The sequence below is a fragment of the Herpailurus yagouaroundi genome, unplaced genomic scaffold (genome assembly GCF_014898765.1).
Source record: "Herpailurus yagouaroundi ecotype Mexico unplaced genomic scaffold, PumYag 29, whole genome shotgun sequence".
Lineage (NCBI taxonomy): Eukaryota > Metazoa > Chordata > Mammalia > Carnivora > Felidae > Herpailurus > Herpailurus yagouaroundi.
The window spans coordinates 12302904-12321802 of NW_024412377.1; the positions used below are offsets into that span (position 1 = coordinate 12302904).

The following is an 18899-nucleotide window of genomic DNA, read 5'->3' on the forward strand; positions in this document are numbered from 1 at the left end:
ACCTTTCTCTGACATTTTGTATACACATACACAGTGTAAACATGCAAAACTTGCAACCCTGATGTGAACACATAGTGCTTTTTGTTCCCTATTTTGATTATGTAGCCAGCAAACTCAAAAGGGAGGTCATTATAAACCCTTTGTGGATTTTGTGGCAAACCCAGAGGTTTCTTGCTATGATTAAGTATTAGGTAGATTACGGTTGTGATAGGTTGCTTCTAATTTTATTTTAGGTCTTTACACAATTCAAATTGTATTTCCAGGGATAAAGGACAGCTCTGTTCAGAGCTCAAAATCATTTCCAGGAATGCTAAGATACAAGAAAGAAAGAGCTCCATTAATAACTACATGTTCAAGGGGCAGCGGGGTGGCTCAGTTTGGTTAAGCGTCTGACTTGTGGTTTCGGCTCACCCAACCTCATGGGTTCGAGCCCTGCACCAGGCTCTGCGCTGCCAGCTCAGAGCCCACTTGGGATTCTCTCTGTCTCCCTCTCTGTCTGTCCCTTCCCCACCTGCACTTCTCTGTCTCTCTCAAAATAAATAAATAAGCAAGAAAAACTGACCGCATGTTGGATGTCTTGTACATTAATCTTGGTCAAGATGTTTCTACATTTTTTCCTAAGAAAGCAAAATATTTACTCCATAACTATTTGTATTTATGTGGGTTATTTTTTAATACTTACAAAAATGGGTGTCCTTTACTTAACATCCCTGGCCAAAGAAGAATGTTAAGTAAGAATATCTGATGATTTCTTTGTGGTTTGTGCTACTCTGTGCTATACTTGCAATAGTTAATCACTGGATATTCGGCTATATTATTTCATATGGCTCTCGACGTGACCAAAAAGAGCCAAACTGACCCTTTTGCAAATGCTGCTTTAATCATATTTTTATTTGCCTGATCCAGGAAGCAAAATGAAACAATTTTCTAGCTATGTTTTTTTGTTGTTGTTGTGATTTAAAATGACCTAAAATTAATTCGGAAACAATAAAACACTGAAGTTTGTCATCAAAGTCAAACTTAAGGTGCCTGTTTCATCTTGTTTTCCCTTTTTGAACCATTTTAAGAGAAGTGATTGTCTTCTTAATTAAAAAAAAAAAAAAAGGACTAATTTATTGCTTGGGGTCCAGCCTGTAAATCATCTGATCTAGAAGGAAGGAATTTCTTTTAAGACAGTTCATATTGAATGCACCAAAACAATTTCTACCTCAAGGCTTCTATCTGGTCAACCTCCGAAGAATGAATCTGAAAATGTTTTTGTCATCTTTGGTGATCTTTGCTTTTACTGATTTAATAGGTGTTTTAAAACAAAATGAACCAGTATAACAACAACAAAAAACCTTGAGGAAAACTCAAGCCACCAGCCTGTCATATAAAATGAGAGTATTAACATCTGTTGGTAAAAATAAAGTATTTTCAGTTCAGATATAAACATATGAAGGTAAGCAAAGTGATCCACCTGTGAAAGCATCATAGATTCCCAGTAAGGGTTGGGGAAGCAAAGGGAAGAATGCAGAGGACAGGCTGGAGGAATTGAGTCTTAAATTATCTCCACTTGTGGGGATCTCTGCATCCCCACACTGACCCGTGTTACATGGTCAAACGTTAGCTTCCAAGAAGGAACTGGAACTGTAATCTAGTACCGAATATTTTGCATCCTTAAACAGGGAATATCTTATAAGTGATGAGCCACAATCTACCATTTTGTTTGCTTTATGACTAAATAGAAGTCTCAAATTTTGAGTAAAAGGCAACTAAAAGCACAGGTTGTCTAGAAAAGCGGGCTTAAATAGAGACGATCTCCAACGTATCAAATGTATACTTCCATCCCTCCAGCTTTCCAGCTTCCACCCTAAGGAATTTTTTTTTAATGATCTTTGGATTAAGTGGGGGCTTTAAACACTGATTAATGCCACATTTATAATTAAGAATTTACTTTTAGATTTATTGTTGTAATGCTGTTAAAAGGTATATCCAATAAATATAAGTTTACAGATATTTTCCTAAAGAGAAATAAAAATTATGGACTGATTGAGATTAGGATGAATTGGAAGGCTTATGATAAAAGGTCTTAATTCTCCAGAAAAGTATTATGCCGTTGGAGTGGAGAGATTTCCCAGAGGTATTTTAGCTTGCTTGAATTCTACTCTGCAGCTGAATTTCCAAAAGATTATTATTGATTACCATTTAAAATGGGGGCTCCCTGAAAAAATATGATTTCCCTTTTGAAAAATAAGATAGTCTAGAATTGGAACCATCAGCCAACCATGTAAAGTCCTGCCCCCCAAACCCTAGGAGCCCAATGAAAGCCAATCTTTGTGCTACTGAGTATAGGCTCTATTCCTTGGAAAAGCCCCACTCTATAGGGTAGCCCAGAAATCTCTCAAAAAGAGATAATGAACTTGGACTCCGGTAGACCCAGGGAACTCCCCATGCAAAATGTATCCCAGGTCAGTGTAAGGTATCCATCCACCTATCAGGAAGCAGCAAGGCCGTCAGCAGGTAGATAAAACAATATTTATATAGACTAAGTTCTTTAATTGTTGCCTTCTCCATTTGCTAATATAGAGAGAATAAAATGTTTCTCCACATCATTTGGTCATTGGTTTTCCCAAGCATTTAAAAATGTAATAGGGATTTTGCATTTATGAATCAATATTTCTGTAGTGCATAAGACAGTGCCTTGTATATAATAAATGCTTTACATGTATTTTTACATTAAAACAAATCATTGTAAGAATTTAAACAACAGTGGATCGTATTTTCAAATGGCTAAGGAAATGCAAGGATTTGCTTTGCTTTGGGAACATTCTAATTAATTACTGCTCTCGTACATGCTCCTAATAAGTTTACTGGAGATTTCGCTTTTTCCCTCACTGGAAAGTTGAATGTGTGAGCTACACTAGAGCTCCCTGTGAGGCCTGCTTTCTGCTGCGAACTGACAATTTAGAAGTTTCTCTTTGTCAGAATCTAAATTCAATACTCTCGCATGCATTGCATCTTTCAAATTGAAAGATGCAAACGTTGGGATCTGGCAGCTGTTCATGGGGAAAGAAGGTGGAAGCATTATCTGACAATTGAAGATAGAAAACAATTAAGGCTGCCATATAAAGTATAACTTGAAGGTTGAATGGTATGGATTGCAAGGCTTTTCATGAAAATCTCTGTGTTTCTTCCCTTGTCAAGACAAGAGCTGGCTCATTTCCCAAGCTTTGGAAAGCTATCCATGAGCTCTCTAGAGAACGGCAAATAAATATCACCGTCTTCCCCGCACTGTGAAGAAAAAGTCAGTTGTGCTTCTTACAACTGATGTGTGAATCAGTTCAGGGGGGCGGGGGTGGGGGGAGTTCCTCTTCCGTTTTAGGTAACTAAACTTAAACAAAATAAGTCTTACAGTTCTGAGCCAATGTAAAAGTGTCATTCTTTTTTATTTATCGTGAGTTTTCATGGTTCACTGTTACTAGGAGTGAACAGAGATGTGAGTAAACTACAATAGCAGGGGCATCAGGACAAAAAGCCCTAAGAATTTGACTCTGGGAAACTTTAGGTGATGTGTGCTGCAAAAGACTGTTGTTTTTTTATTTTTTTATTTTTTTATATGTTTATTCCTTTTTGAAAGACAGAGCACAACCAGGGGAGGGGCAGAGAGAGGGAGGGAAACACAGAATCCGAAGCAGGCTCCAGGCTCTGAGCTGTCAGCACAGAGCCCGATGCCGGGCTCGAACTCACGAACCATGAGATCATGACCTGAGCCGAAGTCGAACTCGCTCAACCGACCGAGCCGCCCAGGCGCCCCATGCAAGAGACTGTTTTTATGTGTGCATGTGTCTTTCTAAATATGTTCTGAGTAGATGAGTACCGTTAAGCTCAGTGTGCGTACTACCTCAGCCAATATTAAGTGGAGGGGCAAAGAAAACAGACCTAAAAATGAAATGTTGATAAGGCACAGAGATGCTCCAACTTCTTCTGCAATCTGAAACACCTCCTTCCTCCAAGTAGTTCCTATAAATGTTTCCAACAGCAACCAAAAGAAAACTGAAAGGGATCTGTGGTAGAACCGAGCAAAGAGCATTCCTTGTGGTGCATTAGTTGAATGATTGCTGGATGGCTGAATCAAGGAAAGACTCTGGAATCACTCGGAGATGAGTGAGACACCTCCTGGCTTCGAGGTGCTCACAGTCTAGTGAGAAGAGAGACACTATGTGCAAAGGGCTAAGATACAGGTGGATATGATATCAAGGGAAACACTATAAGTAAATTATTTAGCCCCAGTGGATCTGGAAAGATTGCCAGAGAAGTGCACTTCCCACCCGGGACTTGAGGTATGACTAGGAATCTACACTTAATCTGTGGGAATAGAACTTCTGGTCTCCTGCATAGTCTAAAAAATTGAACCTTATTCCTTGAGTAGTGCTTAGTATCATGTCTGACGCATAGAAAGCATTGGGTAAAAAGGTGTCAAAAGATGTGTCTAGATTTCCAGGAGCTGTGGTTACAAAGTACCACAAACCAGGTGGTTTAAAAAACAACAGAATTTATGTTCTCACAGTTCTGGAATCTGGAAGTATGAAATCAAGGTGTTGTTAGAGACATGGAAGAGGATCCAACCTTGTCTCTTTCAGCTCCTGGTGCCCCTACACATTCCTTGGCTTATGATAGCATCACTCCAATCTCTGCTCCCAGCTTTAAGCTGCCATGTTACCTTTGTGTCCATGTGTTTCTGTCTTCTCTCCCTGTGTCTCTGTTTCTTCTTTTCATAAGGACACCGAATCATATTGGGTTAGGGACCACTGTAATTGAGTAAGACCTCATCTTAACTTGATTCCATCTTCGAAGACTCTACGTCTTTTTTTTTTTTAATTTTTTTTAATGTTTATTTACTTTTGAGACAATGGGAGAGAGACAGAGCATGAGCAGGGGAGGGGCAAGAGAGAGGGAGACAGAATCTGAAGCAGGCTCCAGGCTCTGAGCTGTCAGCACAGGGCTCAACGTGGGGCTGGAACTCACAAACGGCGAGATCATGACCTGAGCCAAAGTTGGACACTTAACCAACTGAGCCACCCAGGTGCCCCACGAAGACCCTACTTCTGAATAAGGTCACATTCACCCATACCATTAGAACTTCAACATATCTTGCCAGGGACACAACTCAACCCACAACAGAAGGAATGGGTCATTCAAGGTTTGGGGGCAGGAGGTTGGACCATATTTTAGAAGGTTAACACAAAACGCAGGGCAAAGGCTATATGAAAGTGGTGGGTTTAGAAGGAAGAGTCAGCACTCTCAGGTAAGGAATTATTGAGAGGAGACAGATGTTGAAAACTTCCAAGTGGGATGGTAGCCATGGAAAAAGGGGAGAGGGGACTGTTAGTTCCATAAGCTAACCGCCTGGTCAGATATGGGTAGGATTCAAAATCATTCCCAGGTTTTTAGCTTAGGAGGCAGACCTGACAAGTATTGGTACCATTAACAGTAACATGGAATGGAAGGGAAGGAGACTCTTCTCTGCAAAGACATTGATGTGTTCAGCCTTGTGTGTATTGTAACCAAGGTATATCCAGTACACTTTCAGGGAAAGGACTAGATATCCTTTCAGGGAAAGGATAGATAGTGTTGTCCACTAACACTCTCTGCAGTGGAATTTTTCTGTATCTGTGCTGTCCAGTACCGTAGCCACTGGCCACAAGTGGCTCATGAGCTCCTGAATTCTGCACCTATGGAGCTGAATTTTTAGTTCAATGTTACTAAATTTAGTTTGCCTAGTCCCATGTGGCTAGGTCCATCATACATTAGGTAGCAATGGTATGGCAGGTATTTGGAGACATGTGTTTAATATTTGAGAGAGACACACGGCCTGGTCCAGACTGGAGATTGAGTTTGGGGAGTCATGAGCTTATGGGCAATTGCTGAAGCCGTGTGAGTGCATGAACCCACCTCCCCCCCATCTCAGGGGAGGCCAGATGCTAACAAAGAGTAAAGAATGAAAACCTTGGGGAAATAGCAATATATAATTGATACACCACAGAAGAGGGGGAGCAAACGGCATCTGAGAAGAGGAAAGAAAAAGGACAAGAGAGGATGGTATTTCAAAAGCCATGGGAGAAATCTAAATGAGACAGCAAGTCCACTATATTGTATAAAAATATGTTTTCTTAGATAAACTATTGTCGTAGACTCTTGTCCAGCAAGAGAGCAAATGCAGGATTAAAATGCAAGAGAGGCTAATGTCTGGGAGGAGACAAGAGCCCCAGCTAAAGGCCCTTGCCCCATCTTTATTAGGATCAGAGGTTTACAAGAATGATGGATGTGCACAAAGAGACAATGGATCCATGGACATTAACTCATGGGTGTGAAGGAAAGGGGGTTTGGAAGATATGCGGTGTTAGGAGTTTGGGCCAATACGAAACAAAGTCCTGGTGCCAGGCAGATGGCTGTTTGCAGCAGACTGAGGCTCCACCTGTGTTTATGTAAACTTGCCTAGGGTACAAGAAAGACAGAGCATGCTACCTCAGGGTCCACAAGGCACCTTTCTTTCGCTAATTAGCTCCCCTCTGGACAGCTTCACCCCGCTGCTGTCTATAGCCCTGTTTACCTGTTTACCGAATTTGGTCCTTCCTTCCTACGAAAGCAGCTTTCTGCTATTGTACTAAGTTGGGGAGTGTTACCACCCTGAATACCTAATCTTGTTTACCTCGCTCTTGATGCTTTCATCCTGAGGCTTTTCTATTCCTCCATCTTTGTCCTAGACTGGGGGCCTTTGCCCTGTTTACCTAATCTTGTTTACCCAAACTTGGGTGTGTTCATCCTATGGCTTTCTAATTCTTTATGCCTGGTGAACCCCTCAGTGCAAGCTCAGGGAATCCCTAAGCTTGTTCCCCACAAACCATGAGAAAGGGATTTCAAAATTACAACATCCCTTCGCCAATAAACGCAGTGGCCATATTGCGTTCAGCAAGAGTTAAGTATGTTGTGTGCTGGAGACATGGATTTTTATGATATTCCCCCCTCTCATTCCCCACCAGCATGAAAGATATTTCAAAAGTTTACGGAGGAGGGGCGCCTGGGTGGCGCAGTCGGTTAAGCGTCCGACTTCGGCCAGGTCACGATCTCGCGGTCTGTGAGTTCGAGCCCCGCGTCAGGCTCTGGGCTGATGGCTCGGAGCCTGGAGCCTGTTTCCGATTCTGTGTCTCCCTCTCTCTCTGCCCCTCCCCCCGTTCATGCTCTGTCTCTCTCTGTCCCAAAAATAAATAAAAAACGTTGAAAAAAAATTAAAAAAAAAGTTTACGGAGGCAACAATACTCATAAAGATGGGACTATGGATACCAGATACCCCTTAAAACATAGCTCCACAACGGGAGGGCCCAGAATTTTTTCCGCATGAAGTCCTCTGAGAGATTGTATAATTTTTGTCAAATGCTTCTACCGATAACAATACCAGTTTTCATAGACTTCATCTAATTACTCTATAAAATGAGTGGAATTATTTCCAGTTTACAAAAGAAGAGGCTTATGTCTTAATGAAGCTCTAGGCTGCTTGCCTTAGACGATGCAGGTTGCACGTCGTAGAGCAGAGACAGGAACCCAGGGCCATCTGTATTCAATGTTCTTTTTGACCTTAACAGCGTTCCCTTAACTTAAGACACTGACAAATGCTGTCATGACTTTTGCTGCGATCTCCTTACCACCTGTACTACTATGAATTTAATATCATTAAAAGTAAACTTCAATTATTGCCTAAAAGCCAAATACTTGAAAGGCCAGCATCACTTGTGATAAATAGATGATAATTTCTAATAAAAATAAATTATGATGGGCAATAAAAAATTAAAATATGATTAAATTAATGTCATTAACTACTGATGCCTGTCAAAGAGTTTGCATCTGAGACCTTCAAACGGAAATTCTCAAAAGAGGCTCAACCATAAGAAGAACATCCCCTTGCCTTTTGCAAAGGATAGCATCTAATAGCAGTGAATTCTCACAGGGATGAAGCATCCTACGTTCCTTTAAAGGATAAGTAGTATAAGGTCATCTCCCTTTGCCATATTATAGATAAGAAAAAGAAAGGTGCTGAGAAGTCATCATTTCAACCTAGGATAAAACCATAAGGCTGATGAATTTAACCCAGGACTCTCACATAGTTTCTGAGGTCACCTGTTATTTCCTCTGGCATTACTTTCCTAAAACATCTTTTGTAGATATTCACGTTGGAGACAAAATCAAACTGCATTTCTAAAGATGCCATTCTCTACATTTCATTTGATTATATTTATGTTCTTTAGAACAATGCACTTTAAAAGCTTCCTTAGCAGTATGACTGTTGCCTTTTAGAAAAATTAAAGGTCAAAGAGGATCCATGCCCAGCATCGTATAGGGTCAAACACTGGATACACTGGGGAACTGGTGCTCAGCATAAAGACTGAGCCAGGCATTTCACTAGACCATATGCCCTGACAGGAGAGAAGCTTCATCATCCTCATCATGACTGCAAGGATCAGGGGCACCTCGGTGGCTCAGTGGCTTAAGCATCTCTTGATTTCGGCTCAGGTCGAGTACTTGCGGTTTATGAGTTTGAGCCCCACGTCGGGCTCTGTGCTGACAGCACACAGGCTGCTTGGAATTCTCTCTCTCCCATTGTCTCCGCCTGTCCCCCCACTCGCTCTGTCTCTCTTTCAAAATAAATAAATAAACTTCAAAAAAAAAAAAAAGACTGCAAGGATCAATCACCATAGCCCTATCCTTATGGGACTGGTCCACGTGACTAACAAAGCAGGTTTTTGTTCTTGGACAGAAGTCTTTGTCACCATCTGATCCTGTTGGGGGGTGCCACCTTCTGGACGACAATCCTAGAAAGAATCTTTGGGTCCTAGAGGTAACTTTCTCCAGGTAAAATGCAAAATTAACCTTGTCTATATAAATTTCCACTTTATACAACCAATACCTTAACTAAGTTCTGGGGTGTGTACATTATGTGAACCACATTAAAAGAAAATATTTTGAAAGAAAACAAGAAGGAAAAAGATCCCTCAGATTGTATTTTTTTTTCACTAGTGAGGTTTTAGAGATCTATTTTTTTAAGCTTGAGTTTAAGCTAAGAAAAGAAACCTTGCTTTTTATGGCAAGCGTTCTTGAGCAGAAAGATAATTTATAATGGAAAGCATCTTGCAGAAAAGTTTTGGTAATCAGAGGGGGAAAATGCAGAGTAGCTTTGTAAATTTTGACTTTGAAAGGCCAGTGTAATGTAAATATGACTTCCTCGCGTGTAAACAGCAGTGGTTTGAAAATAAAAACTTGTACGAAACAGGCAGCTATCTAGTTAGAGGAAAATGTGTCTAATAAGCATGAGTGTATGAGATGCCTTGAATATTTTTGATACTGCACTATAATTACTAAAGATGCAAAATTTCCAGGACTTTTGAAACCATGAGAAAACAAGTTTATTGGGTTTTATTTTTCCCCCAGAATAAGATAGCTATATTTAAAAAAATTTTTTTTAATATTTTATTTTCTCTTTGAGACAGAGAGAGACAGAGCATGAGCAGGGGAGGGGCAGAGAGAGAGGGAGACACAGAATCCAAAGCAAGCTCCAGGCTCGGAGCGGTCAGGGCAGAGCCCGATGCAGGGCTCGAACTCACGGACCGTGAGATCTTGACCTGAGCGGAAGTCAGGCGCCCCAAGATAGCTATTTTTTTTGGTAGTCTTTACATATGTAGTGTAACCTAAGTACACTAAATGTATTGTTCCCACATAAATTACATACTTGGAATGTTTTAAATCATTAATGTAATCACCAGTGCTTAAACTTTCTCTTCCTTTAGTCAAGAGATGAAAATATGAATAAAAAAGTATAATTATATTTATTTGCCTTAAGATCTCCTTTGTATCAAACAAAGATTGCACCATTTTGAGAAAGTCCAAAAGCTTACCAAAAATATTGTTGAGTTCAAATGTTTTATGCTACTGGGAGATTCTGTAGTCATTGTTTTTACCTTGGACTTCTGAAAACTGTCTTTTGTTCCAGGCTTAGACAAACTGTTCTATCCCTTACCATCCTGGGTTTAGGCTGATTTGAGCACATTCTCAAAAGGGTCATTTTTCTCGCTCCCTAAAGGATGCAAGAAATTGGAGAGGTCAAAATCTTTGCTGTGGAGGTCCTTGAATGGGACTGTGGTACAGAAAGGAGTTGGGCTAGGAATATTTGCTTTAGAATCTAGTCAAATGCAAAAACTCCTCCCTTCCTAGACCCCACTGGGCACTCAAGCACGGTAATAATGTGTGGTAAATGATCCAACGAAAGAATGAATCGTCACTTTCTTTTCTGCCTATAAATCTGTAATCCTAGAATTTGCAGCAGCCCAACCTACTGCATTTTCGTACCCAGTGGCTATCCCTGTGTACTGCTTGCCATCCATTCTCTATATATTCCTGTTGGCATCAGTGCTGTGTATTTTTCATTTGATTTCAGTCTTTTGTGTATATCCACCTTCCCAATATCATTAAGAGACACAGGCCACAAAATACACATCTCATGACGAAAATACATGCTCATTTCCTTAAATTCTCACATTCTGCTTTCATGACACTTTCATATGTGTGTCTCTGTCTTTCTTACAGAGTCTTACATATTCATAATTGGTAACCTCTTCTCTAATTCTTATATTTGCAATTAACCAGGGGTGCCTGGGTGGCTCAGTCACTTAAGCCTCTGACCCTTGATTTTGGCTCAGGTCAGGATCTCATAGTTTGTGAGTTTGAGCCCCACATCAGGCTCTATGCCGACAGTGTGGAGCCTACTTGGGATTTTCTCTCCCTCCCTATCTCTGTATTCTTCCCCCACTTGTGTCCTCTAAATAAATAAATAAATAAATAAATAAACACTTTAAAAAAAAATGTAATTAACCAGACATGTCTTTTTTGCAGACTTTATACTTTTTCCTCTTATACCTTTGGCTGTCTGTCCACCCCTCCATGCAACCATCCATCCTACCACAAAGTAACTCATTGAGTCTACATTTAACAGATTTCATTATCAGTTTATATGTTTATTTTTGAAAAAAATTTTCCTCAAAAAATGTCTGCAGGGAAAAGAGTAGTGTTGGTAAATTTCAAAAGCCATCTGCTCTGGAGAAGGTTGGGAAGATGGCAGGGTAAGAGGAGCCTACGCTCACCTTGTCCCACAGATACAAATAGGTAACACTCACATCAGTGTAAATGACCCAGGAAATGACCCGAAGACTGGCAGAACAAACTCCATAACTGAAGGTAGAGAAGAGGCCATATTGAACAGAGTAGGAAGCGCAGAGATGCATTTGGAGATGCTGTGGGGAACAAAGGGACTGCAGCCACCCAGTGGGGGAAGGGATCCATGGGTACAGAGCAGGGAGAGAAACAGGCTGTCGCACGAGGGAGCCCACATGGGTAAGACAAATCCCCATAACATTTGGCTTTGAAAACAACAGGAGCTGAATTTTATGAGTTTTTACAACCAGCAGGACTTAATGCCTAGAATTTTTCAAATCTGTGGGTTCAGTTCTGGGAGAGCCTAGAAGGTGAGAAGAAGCTGAGTCCCCGTTCTTAAAGAAACAGCATGACAAACAGCCCACAAAGCTACAAGGCAGAAGCAGCAGTTTGCAGAATGCCTGGAACATACAGGAGGGAGAATAGTTTACTCATTTTGGAGCATGTCCAGGAGGCGCAGGGTTCACTGAGGGACTTCTCCAGAAACAAAGGAGCTGGCAGGTGCCATTTCCCTCCACTGCCCGTGCAGCGTAAACACATGGCCACCTGTGAGAACCATCGTGGCTCTGAAATTCACTACCCTACTTGTTCACACCAAACCCCACCATGCTTCCTTGGAGCCACCCTTTCCAGTCTCACTCGCCTCAGTCCTGGAACTGTGGGCCCCCTCTCCCGGAAGACTGGCATGAACTTTGCCAACACTGCATCTCCCAACTGGCATGATTTGCAGAGCCTGAGTCCCAGCAGTGGCAGCAGCAGGTCTCCTTTCACTAGCTGACTGACATACATCTTTCTAAAACTGTGTGCCCCACCCTGGGCAGGGAGCCAACCCTATCTACAGCAGGAAAAGAGACTTTTGCAGACTACTGGAACAAAGGAAAAAGCAGCCAGGATACAACAGCAGGGCACACACAGCACACATAGGAAGCACCCTGAAACACCAGGTTCTGGTGAACAGAGAACATTGCATTGCAGGGCACTGAAGGATCTCTTCTTCAGAAGACCACTACTCCCAGCAGGAGATGTAGCTGACTGTCCTAACACAGAGGAACAGACACAGAGAGTTAGACAAAATCAAGAGACAGAGGAGGATGTCCCAAATAAAAGAACAGGGCAAAACCACAGCAAGAGACCTAAGTGAAACAGAGATAAGTAATATGCCTGATAGAGAAGTTAAAGTAATGATTATAAAGATAGTCACTGGACTTGAGAAAAGAGTGGAGGACATCAGTGAGATCCTTAATAAAGAGATAAGAAAGAACCAATCAGAGATGAAGAACACTGTAATGAAATGAAAAATATACTTGATGGAATAAATAGCAGGCCAGAAGAAGAAGAATGAATTAGCAACCTGGAAAACAGAGTAATGGAAAGTAATCAAGCTGAGCAAGTGAGAGAAAAAATATATCTACAAAATGAAAATAGATGTAGGGAACTCAGTGAATCCCATCAAGCATAACATACGAATTATAAGACAAAAGAAGACAAAAAAGAGAAAAGGGGGCAGAAAATTTATTTGAAGAAATAATAGCTGAAAACTTCTTTAACCTGGGAAAGGAAACAGATATCCAGATCCAGGAGCACAGAAATCCCCTAACAAAATCAACTCAAGGATGTCCACCTTAAGACATAGATAATTAAAATGGCAAAAATTATTGACAGAGAATTTTAAAAGCAGGAAGAGAAAAGAAGATGGTTACATACAAGGGAAACTCCATAAGGCTATCAATGGATTTTTCATGAGAAACTTTGCAAGCCAGAAAGGAGTAGCATGACATATAGAAAGTGCTAAAAAGAAAAAAAATCTGCAGCCGAGAATACTGTATCCAGCAAGGCTGTCATTCAGAAAAGAAGGAAAGATAACATTTCTCAGAGAAACAAAAGCTAAAGGAGTTCATGACCGCTAAACCAACTCAGAAAGAAAGAAAGAAAGAAAGAAAGAAAGAAAGAAAGAAAGAAAGAAAAAAGGGTAAAGGAGACTCTCTGAATGAAAAGGAAAGACCATAAGTAAGAGTTATAAAAGTGGGACACACAAAAGCAGTAAAACAAAGTATATCTGTAAAAATCAGTCAAGAGATTCCCAAAATAAAACGATGTAAAATATAACACCATATACCTAAAATGTTGGGGGTGAGTAAAGAATGGGTTCAAACCTGAGTGACCATCAACTTAATACGGACTGCTATAGGCAGAAGATGTTATAGACAAACCTAATGCTAACCACAAATCAAAAATCAGTAATAGATATGCAAAAAAGATAAAGGAATCCAAGCACATCACTATAGAAAGCTAGCAAGCCATGAAAGAGAGCAAGAGAAGAACCAGGGAACTACAAGAACAACCACAAACAAGTACCAAAATGGCAATAAATACATATCTATCGAAAATTGCTTTGAATGTAAGCGGACTAAATGCTCCAATCAAAAGACATAGGGTGTCAGAATGGATTTAAAAAAACAAGAACCATCTATATGCTGCCAACAAGAGACTCATTTCACACCTAAAGACACATGCAGATTGAGAGTGAGGGGATGGGGAAATGTTTATCACGGCAAATCAATGTGAAGAGAAAGAGGGAGTATCAATACTTATATGGGACAAAATAGACTTTATTTTTTTTAATGTTTTATTTATTTTTGAGACAGAGAGAGACAGAGCATGAACGGGGGAGGGTCAGAGAGAGAGGGAGACACAGAATCTGAAGCAGGCTCCAGGCTCTGAGCTGTCAGCACAGAGCCCGACGCCGGGCTCGAACCCACGGACCGCGAGATCATGACCTGAGCCGAGGTCGGACGCTTAACCGACTGAGCCACCCAGGTGCCCCAATGGGACAAAACAGACTTTAAACAAAGGCTGTGACAAGAGACAAAGAAGGGCACTGTAATAATAAAGGAGGTAACATAACAAAGAGATATAACAATGACCTTGATAAGGGCACTAATCCCATTTGTGAGGGTTCTACTCTCGGGACCCGATCACTTCCCAAAGGCCCCACCTCCTCATGCCTTCACCTCGGTGGTTAGGATTTTGACATATGAACTTGAGAGGGCTACCAACATTTAGACCATAGCATGACTCATTATTCTTTATTATTTGTTTAATTCCCAAGTGTTATTTATTCAATGATGACAAATTATATCCTTTCAAAAAGTCTCTGAGGGTTCTCGATCTGAGTAAGTAGGAAATAACCAGAGAATGCTGGTGCACATTCTGGCAAAAGAGACACCCGGCTGCCCTGGTGGAAATCCCCCAGACCCCCTCCACTTGTCTCCTCACGTGGGTAAGCAGTGCCGCGCGATCATGAATTACTCCTACCCAGCTGTGGAGCTCTAGAAAAGGCAGGACGGAGAGCTAGTGCCTGCTCCTGAGTCCCCTCCAGGGCAGGATGTTCCTCACAGACGTGCGAGGCTGCCCTCCGTTTCTGAGTGTGAATTCTGGAACGCTCGGGTATGGTTGTTGGCAAAGAAAAACCTGAACGCGTCACCAAAGGCACAGCCGTGCTGGTCAGTCTGGATGCATTCCCATTCTCTGCCTCAGTGCGGGGTGGGGGGGGGGGTGTGAACGCGAAGAAAAGTGAATTGGCAAAAGATGCAGGTTTAGGAAGCTGCCCCGACCCCCACTATGAATATGTTCATCCCGCAGGGGGCCCAACTCACGATGTGCAGGTCTCCGCAGAGTACTGCTTGTCTTTCAAGGTGAATAGAATGTAGGCAGGTAGGAGAGAGATGTCAGAGCCCTCGTAGCAGCTAAACGTCAGAGCTGAAAGCCTGAGACTGACCTCCCCTCCTGGCCCTAAATAAGCTGTTCACGTGCCTAAGGAAAATGCTGGCTTTGGAGGCAATTCTCAGAGTTCACCTAATGACGAAGGTTAGTACCGCAGTAGCTTGGATGGCAGTTTGGAAATCCCTAATTGGTTTCCATGCAAACTTGTCCTTACGGATTTACTGTTTATTTTACCTGATTACAAAAGAGAGAGGTACCTACTTCCTTTCTTATGAACGATTTAAAATGCAGTAGGTATACCACCTGGGAGACAGAAGCACATGCCAAGCTAGAAACCGTTGTTTTCTGAACATCTAAGTATTTCCTCTCAATTCAGAACATTCATATGCAGCTACCGTGTACCATAAACCATGTCAGGTGCTTCCAGGACACAAGTAAGAAAAGGATTCAGTCATTGTCTCAAAGGAGCTTTTAGTGTAATGAAGGCATATCTGTCATCTGCTGCCACAGTAATGCTGTGTAACAAGTCGCCCCAAGCTCAGTGGGTTAGCTTACACATCTCTGGTTCACCTGGGCATTGGCTGCCCCCAGCTGGGTTTGGTTGAGCGTGGCTCTAAGCTGCAGGTTTCAGCCAGTTCTGTCCTCTCCATGGTCCTCTCCCCACCGTAAGGTCAGTGGACTAGCCAGGCATGTTCACATCTCCTCATATTCACTGGCCAAAGCAAGTCACGTGGCCAAGTCCAGCATCACTGGATGGAGCAAATATACTGCACCTAGAAGGAATGGCAGAGTCACCTGGCAAAAATGTGTGGCTGTAGAGAGAGGTGCAACATTGAGAAAAATAATACAGTCAAGCACATCAGGGAAAGATAAACTCACAACTGCCTAATAACCAAGGATGGAGATGTGAATAGGAAGGGGATTAATTATTTCTCAAAGACATTAGGAAAATATTTTTAGAGGAGGTAGCATTCGTTGTTAGTATTGCAAGAGGCAGACAAGGGGAGAGGAAGTAGGCAGTCATTCAGAGATGCTCCACGAGCAAAGTCATGGGCACGTGTAGGACGTTTTCAGTGTCAGGTTATAAAGAAAGAAATTGAAAGAACACATGATAGCAGTAGAAAAAGGATACCAGTAGGAAAACTACAGACAGACCCTCAGTGGAGATTCCCGTGTCAGAAGTTCCTGTGTCCTCTGTTATTATTGGAAGTTCTTTGAAAAAAAACAAGTGTTTGAAAATTCCCAAGTATGAAATGTGGAAAAGCACACAAGAACAGAATTTTTGTTTAAGTCTTTGGAACTGGAATTAGAGCTAGAAATACCTTAGAATTCATCTAGCCCATATCATTTATTCTACAGAATAAGAAACTCATGCTTTGGGGATGAATATACTCTGCGTGCGTGTGTGTGTGTGTGTGTGTGTGTGTGTGTGATCGCACGTGCGTGTGTGAAATATATAGACATTAGAGAGACAGAATAAATGTCATCCTAAATACATCTGTCCAGCTATCTATGTAAACTGTATGATAAATAAATATATTTATATAGAAACTAAATTATTTCATATAGATATAGCTATCAAGGTGGGGATATGAAATGAGCAGCCTTCTTGAATTGGTATTCTAAAGAACTCTTCATCCCTCAAAAGCTTAAAAACCACTTTTATCCTCATTAAGTGATCTTTTCTGGTGTCAGGGAGCAATACGAATCACATCATTGGAATGCGGAAGACAGTTGTTAATAAGGAAAAACATATATTGCCACAGGTAGTCAAGGCCTGGAAATACCATCTGAAATGGCCGGTCTAATGGAGGAAGTAGGTGGATCCTCAGACCCCTGGCAGAGTTTGGGGTGCCATTATCAAAAGATGGGGGCCTGGACACTGGGGGACGGGCCAGAGGAAGACAGCAGTGTTCTCTGTATCTCTTTCTCTTCGGAAACTCGTTCCCGCGTCTGTAAACGGAACATCATTATCCGCCTGACCAAAATGTGATTAGAAAAAGGAAAAGAGTTTGTGTTCATAATATGTGAGGTTTCTTCCCAGAATAGAAATAATGAAACTTTGAAGGTGTGCCCTTGAGATAACCGCCAGGAACGTAGATCAGAAGTCAGCAAGCCGTGGCCCTCGGGACGAGCCCGGCTGGTCTGTTTCGATAGAACAAGTGTCATTGAAGCGGCCACCGCCGTTTGTTTACGGACGGTGTGTGGCGGCCTTGGCACCACGGTGGCGCGGCTGACTGATGGCAGCAGAGACAGCTCCCGTGTGGCCTGCAGTGCCCATACCTGGTCCTTCCCGGAAAAGGTTGCCCGCCCCTCCTGGAGATGATGGAGGATTAGCCTTTGTCTGGAACGGGTGAAACGTGCACGCGCCGCTGCTTCCGGTGATGGATGCAGCCGGGGGGGATGGATGCCCAGGATGGGTTACCGGTGGAATGCGCGTGACGGCGGCGGCGGCCTCCTTCCCGGGGCTCCGCGGCCGCCACCCTTAACCCTTTGCTCTCTGTCCTTTGCCAGACTCCGACCTGAGCATGCGCACCCTGAGCACGCCCAGCCCGGCCCTGATATGTCCACCGACCCTGCCCGGATTTCAGAATGGAAGGGGCTCGTCCACCTCCTCGTCGTCCATCACCGGGGAGACGGTGGCCATGGTCCACTCCCCGCCCCCGACCCGCCTCACCCACCCGCTCATCCGGCTCGCCTCCCGACCCCAGAAGGAGCAGGCCAGCATCGAGCGCCTCCCGGACCAGTCCATGGTGCAGATCTTCTCCTTCCTGCCCACCAACCAGCTGTGCCGCTGCGCGCGCGTGTGCCGCCGCTGGTACAACCTGGCCTGGGACCCGCGGCTCTGGAGGACTATCCGCCTGACGGGCGAGACCATCAACGTGGACCGCGCCCTCAAGGTGCTGACCCGCAGACTCTGCCAGGACACACCCAACGTCTGTCTCATGCTGGAAACCGTAACTGTCAGTGGCTGCAGGCGGCTCACGGACCGAGGGCTTTACACGATCGCCCAGTGCTGCCCGGAACTGCGGCGCCTGGAGGTCTCGGGCTGTTACAACATCTCCAACGAGGCGGTCTTCGACGTGGTGTCCCTGTGCCCCAACCTGGAGCACCTGGATGTGTCAGGTAAACGGCAGCTGACCTCCCGTCGGTGGGGCCCTCCGGTGCACCGTCCCGAAGCGGGAGAGGGACACCGCTGCCTGGAGGAGGTCCCCTCCCTGATAGCCAGTAGGGACGGAGGGTGGGCAGCAGGGAGGCTGACTCTTCTGGAGAAACCGTCTCTATGTAATCAGGACCCCAGGAGGCCAGAGGTCTCCCTTTCATCAAACAATGCCAACTTCTTTTTTTTTTTTCAAGTTTTTAATGTTTATTTATTTGAGAGAGAGAGAGAGAGGAGAGCGTGAGCAGGGGAGGGTCAGAGAGAGGGAGACACAGAATCTGATGCAGGCTCCAGGCTCCGAGCTGTCAGCACGGAGCCGGACGCGGGGCTCGAACCCACGAACTACGAGATCATGAACTGAGCTAAAAGTCGGACGCTTCACCGACTGAGCCACCCAGGCACCCCAGACAATGCCAACTTCTTAAAGGCACTAGTGTCACCGTTTTGTCTGGCCATTAAGTTAGTCTGACTTTTAAATAACGCCCTTCCTCCCCATGGCCGTCACTTAATGTCAGAGCAACCACAGAAATGGGAACCAAGTAACTAACTCCGACACAGGCAGTTTAGACACCACCCTGAGCCCAAAAGCTGTGTCTGAGCTGACTCTGTGCTCTGGGCTGTGCTCAGAATTGCCTGCCATCTTGCAGACACTGGGGAAAATCCATCCTGTCCAAGTGTCTCCTTATATTTCACCTCCACTCTCCTCACCCTTGGGTTGATTTTGTATATATATATATATTTTAAGCAGCATTCTCAGTTACGTAGTGCAAGAATCAGG

General features: G+C 43.3%; 1 protein-coding gene across 2 annotated transcripts in view; it reads left to right on the plus strand.

Annotated features, from left to right (window-relative positions):
• Window positions 1-18899, plus strand: part of FBXL7 (F-box and leucine rich repeat protein 7) — a 396191-nt gene that overhangs the window by 368110 nt on the left and 9182 nt on the right. For both annotated transcript variants that reach the window (XM_040494248.1, XM_040494240.1), the window contains exon 3: window positions 17476-18087. In XM_040494248.1, the coding sequence (XP_040350182.1) occupies window positions 17476-18087 (612 nt within the window). The remainder of the gene's footprint in view (window positions 1-17475; window positions 18088-18899) is intronic.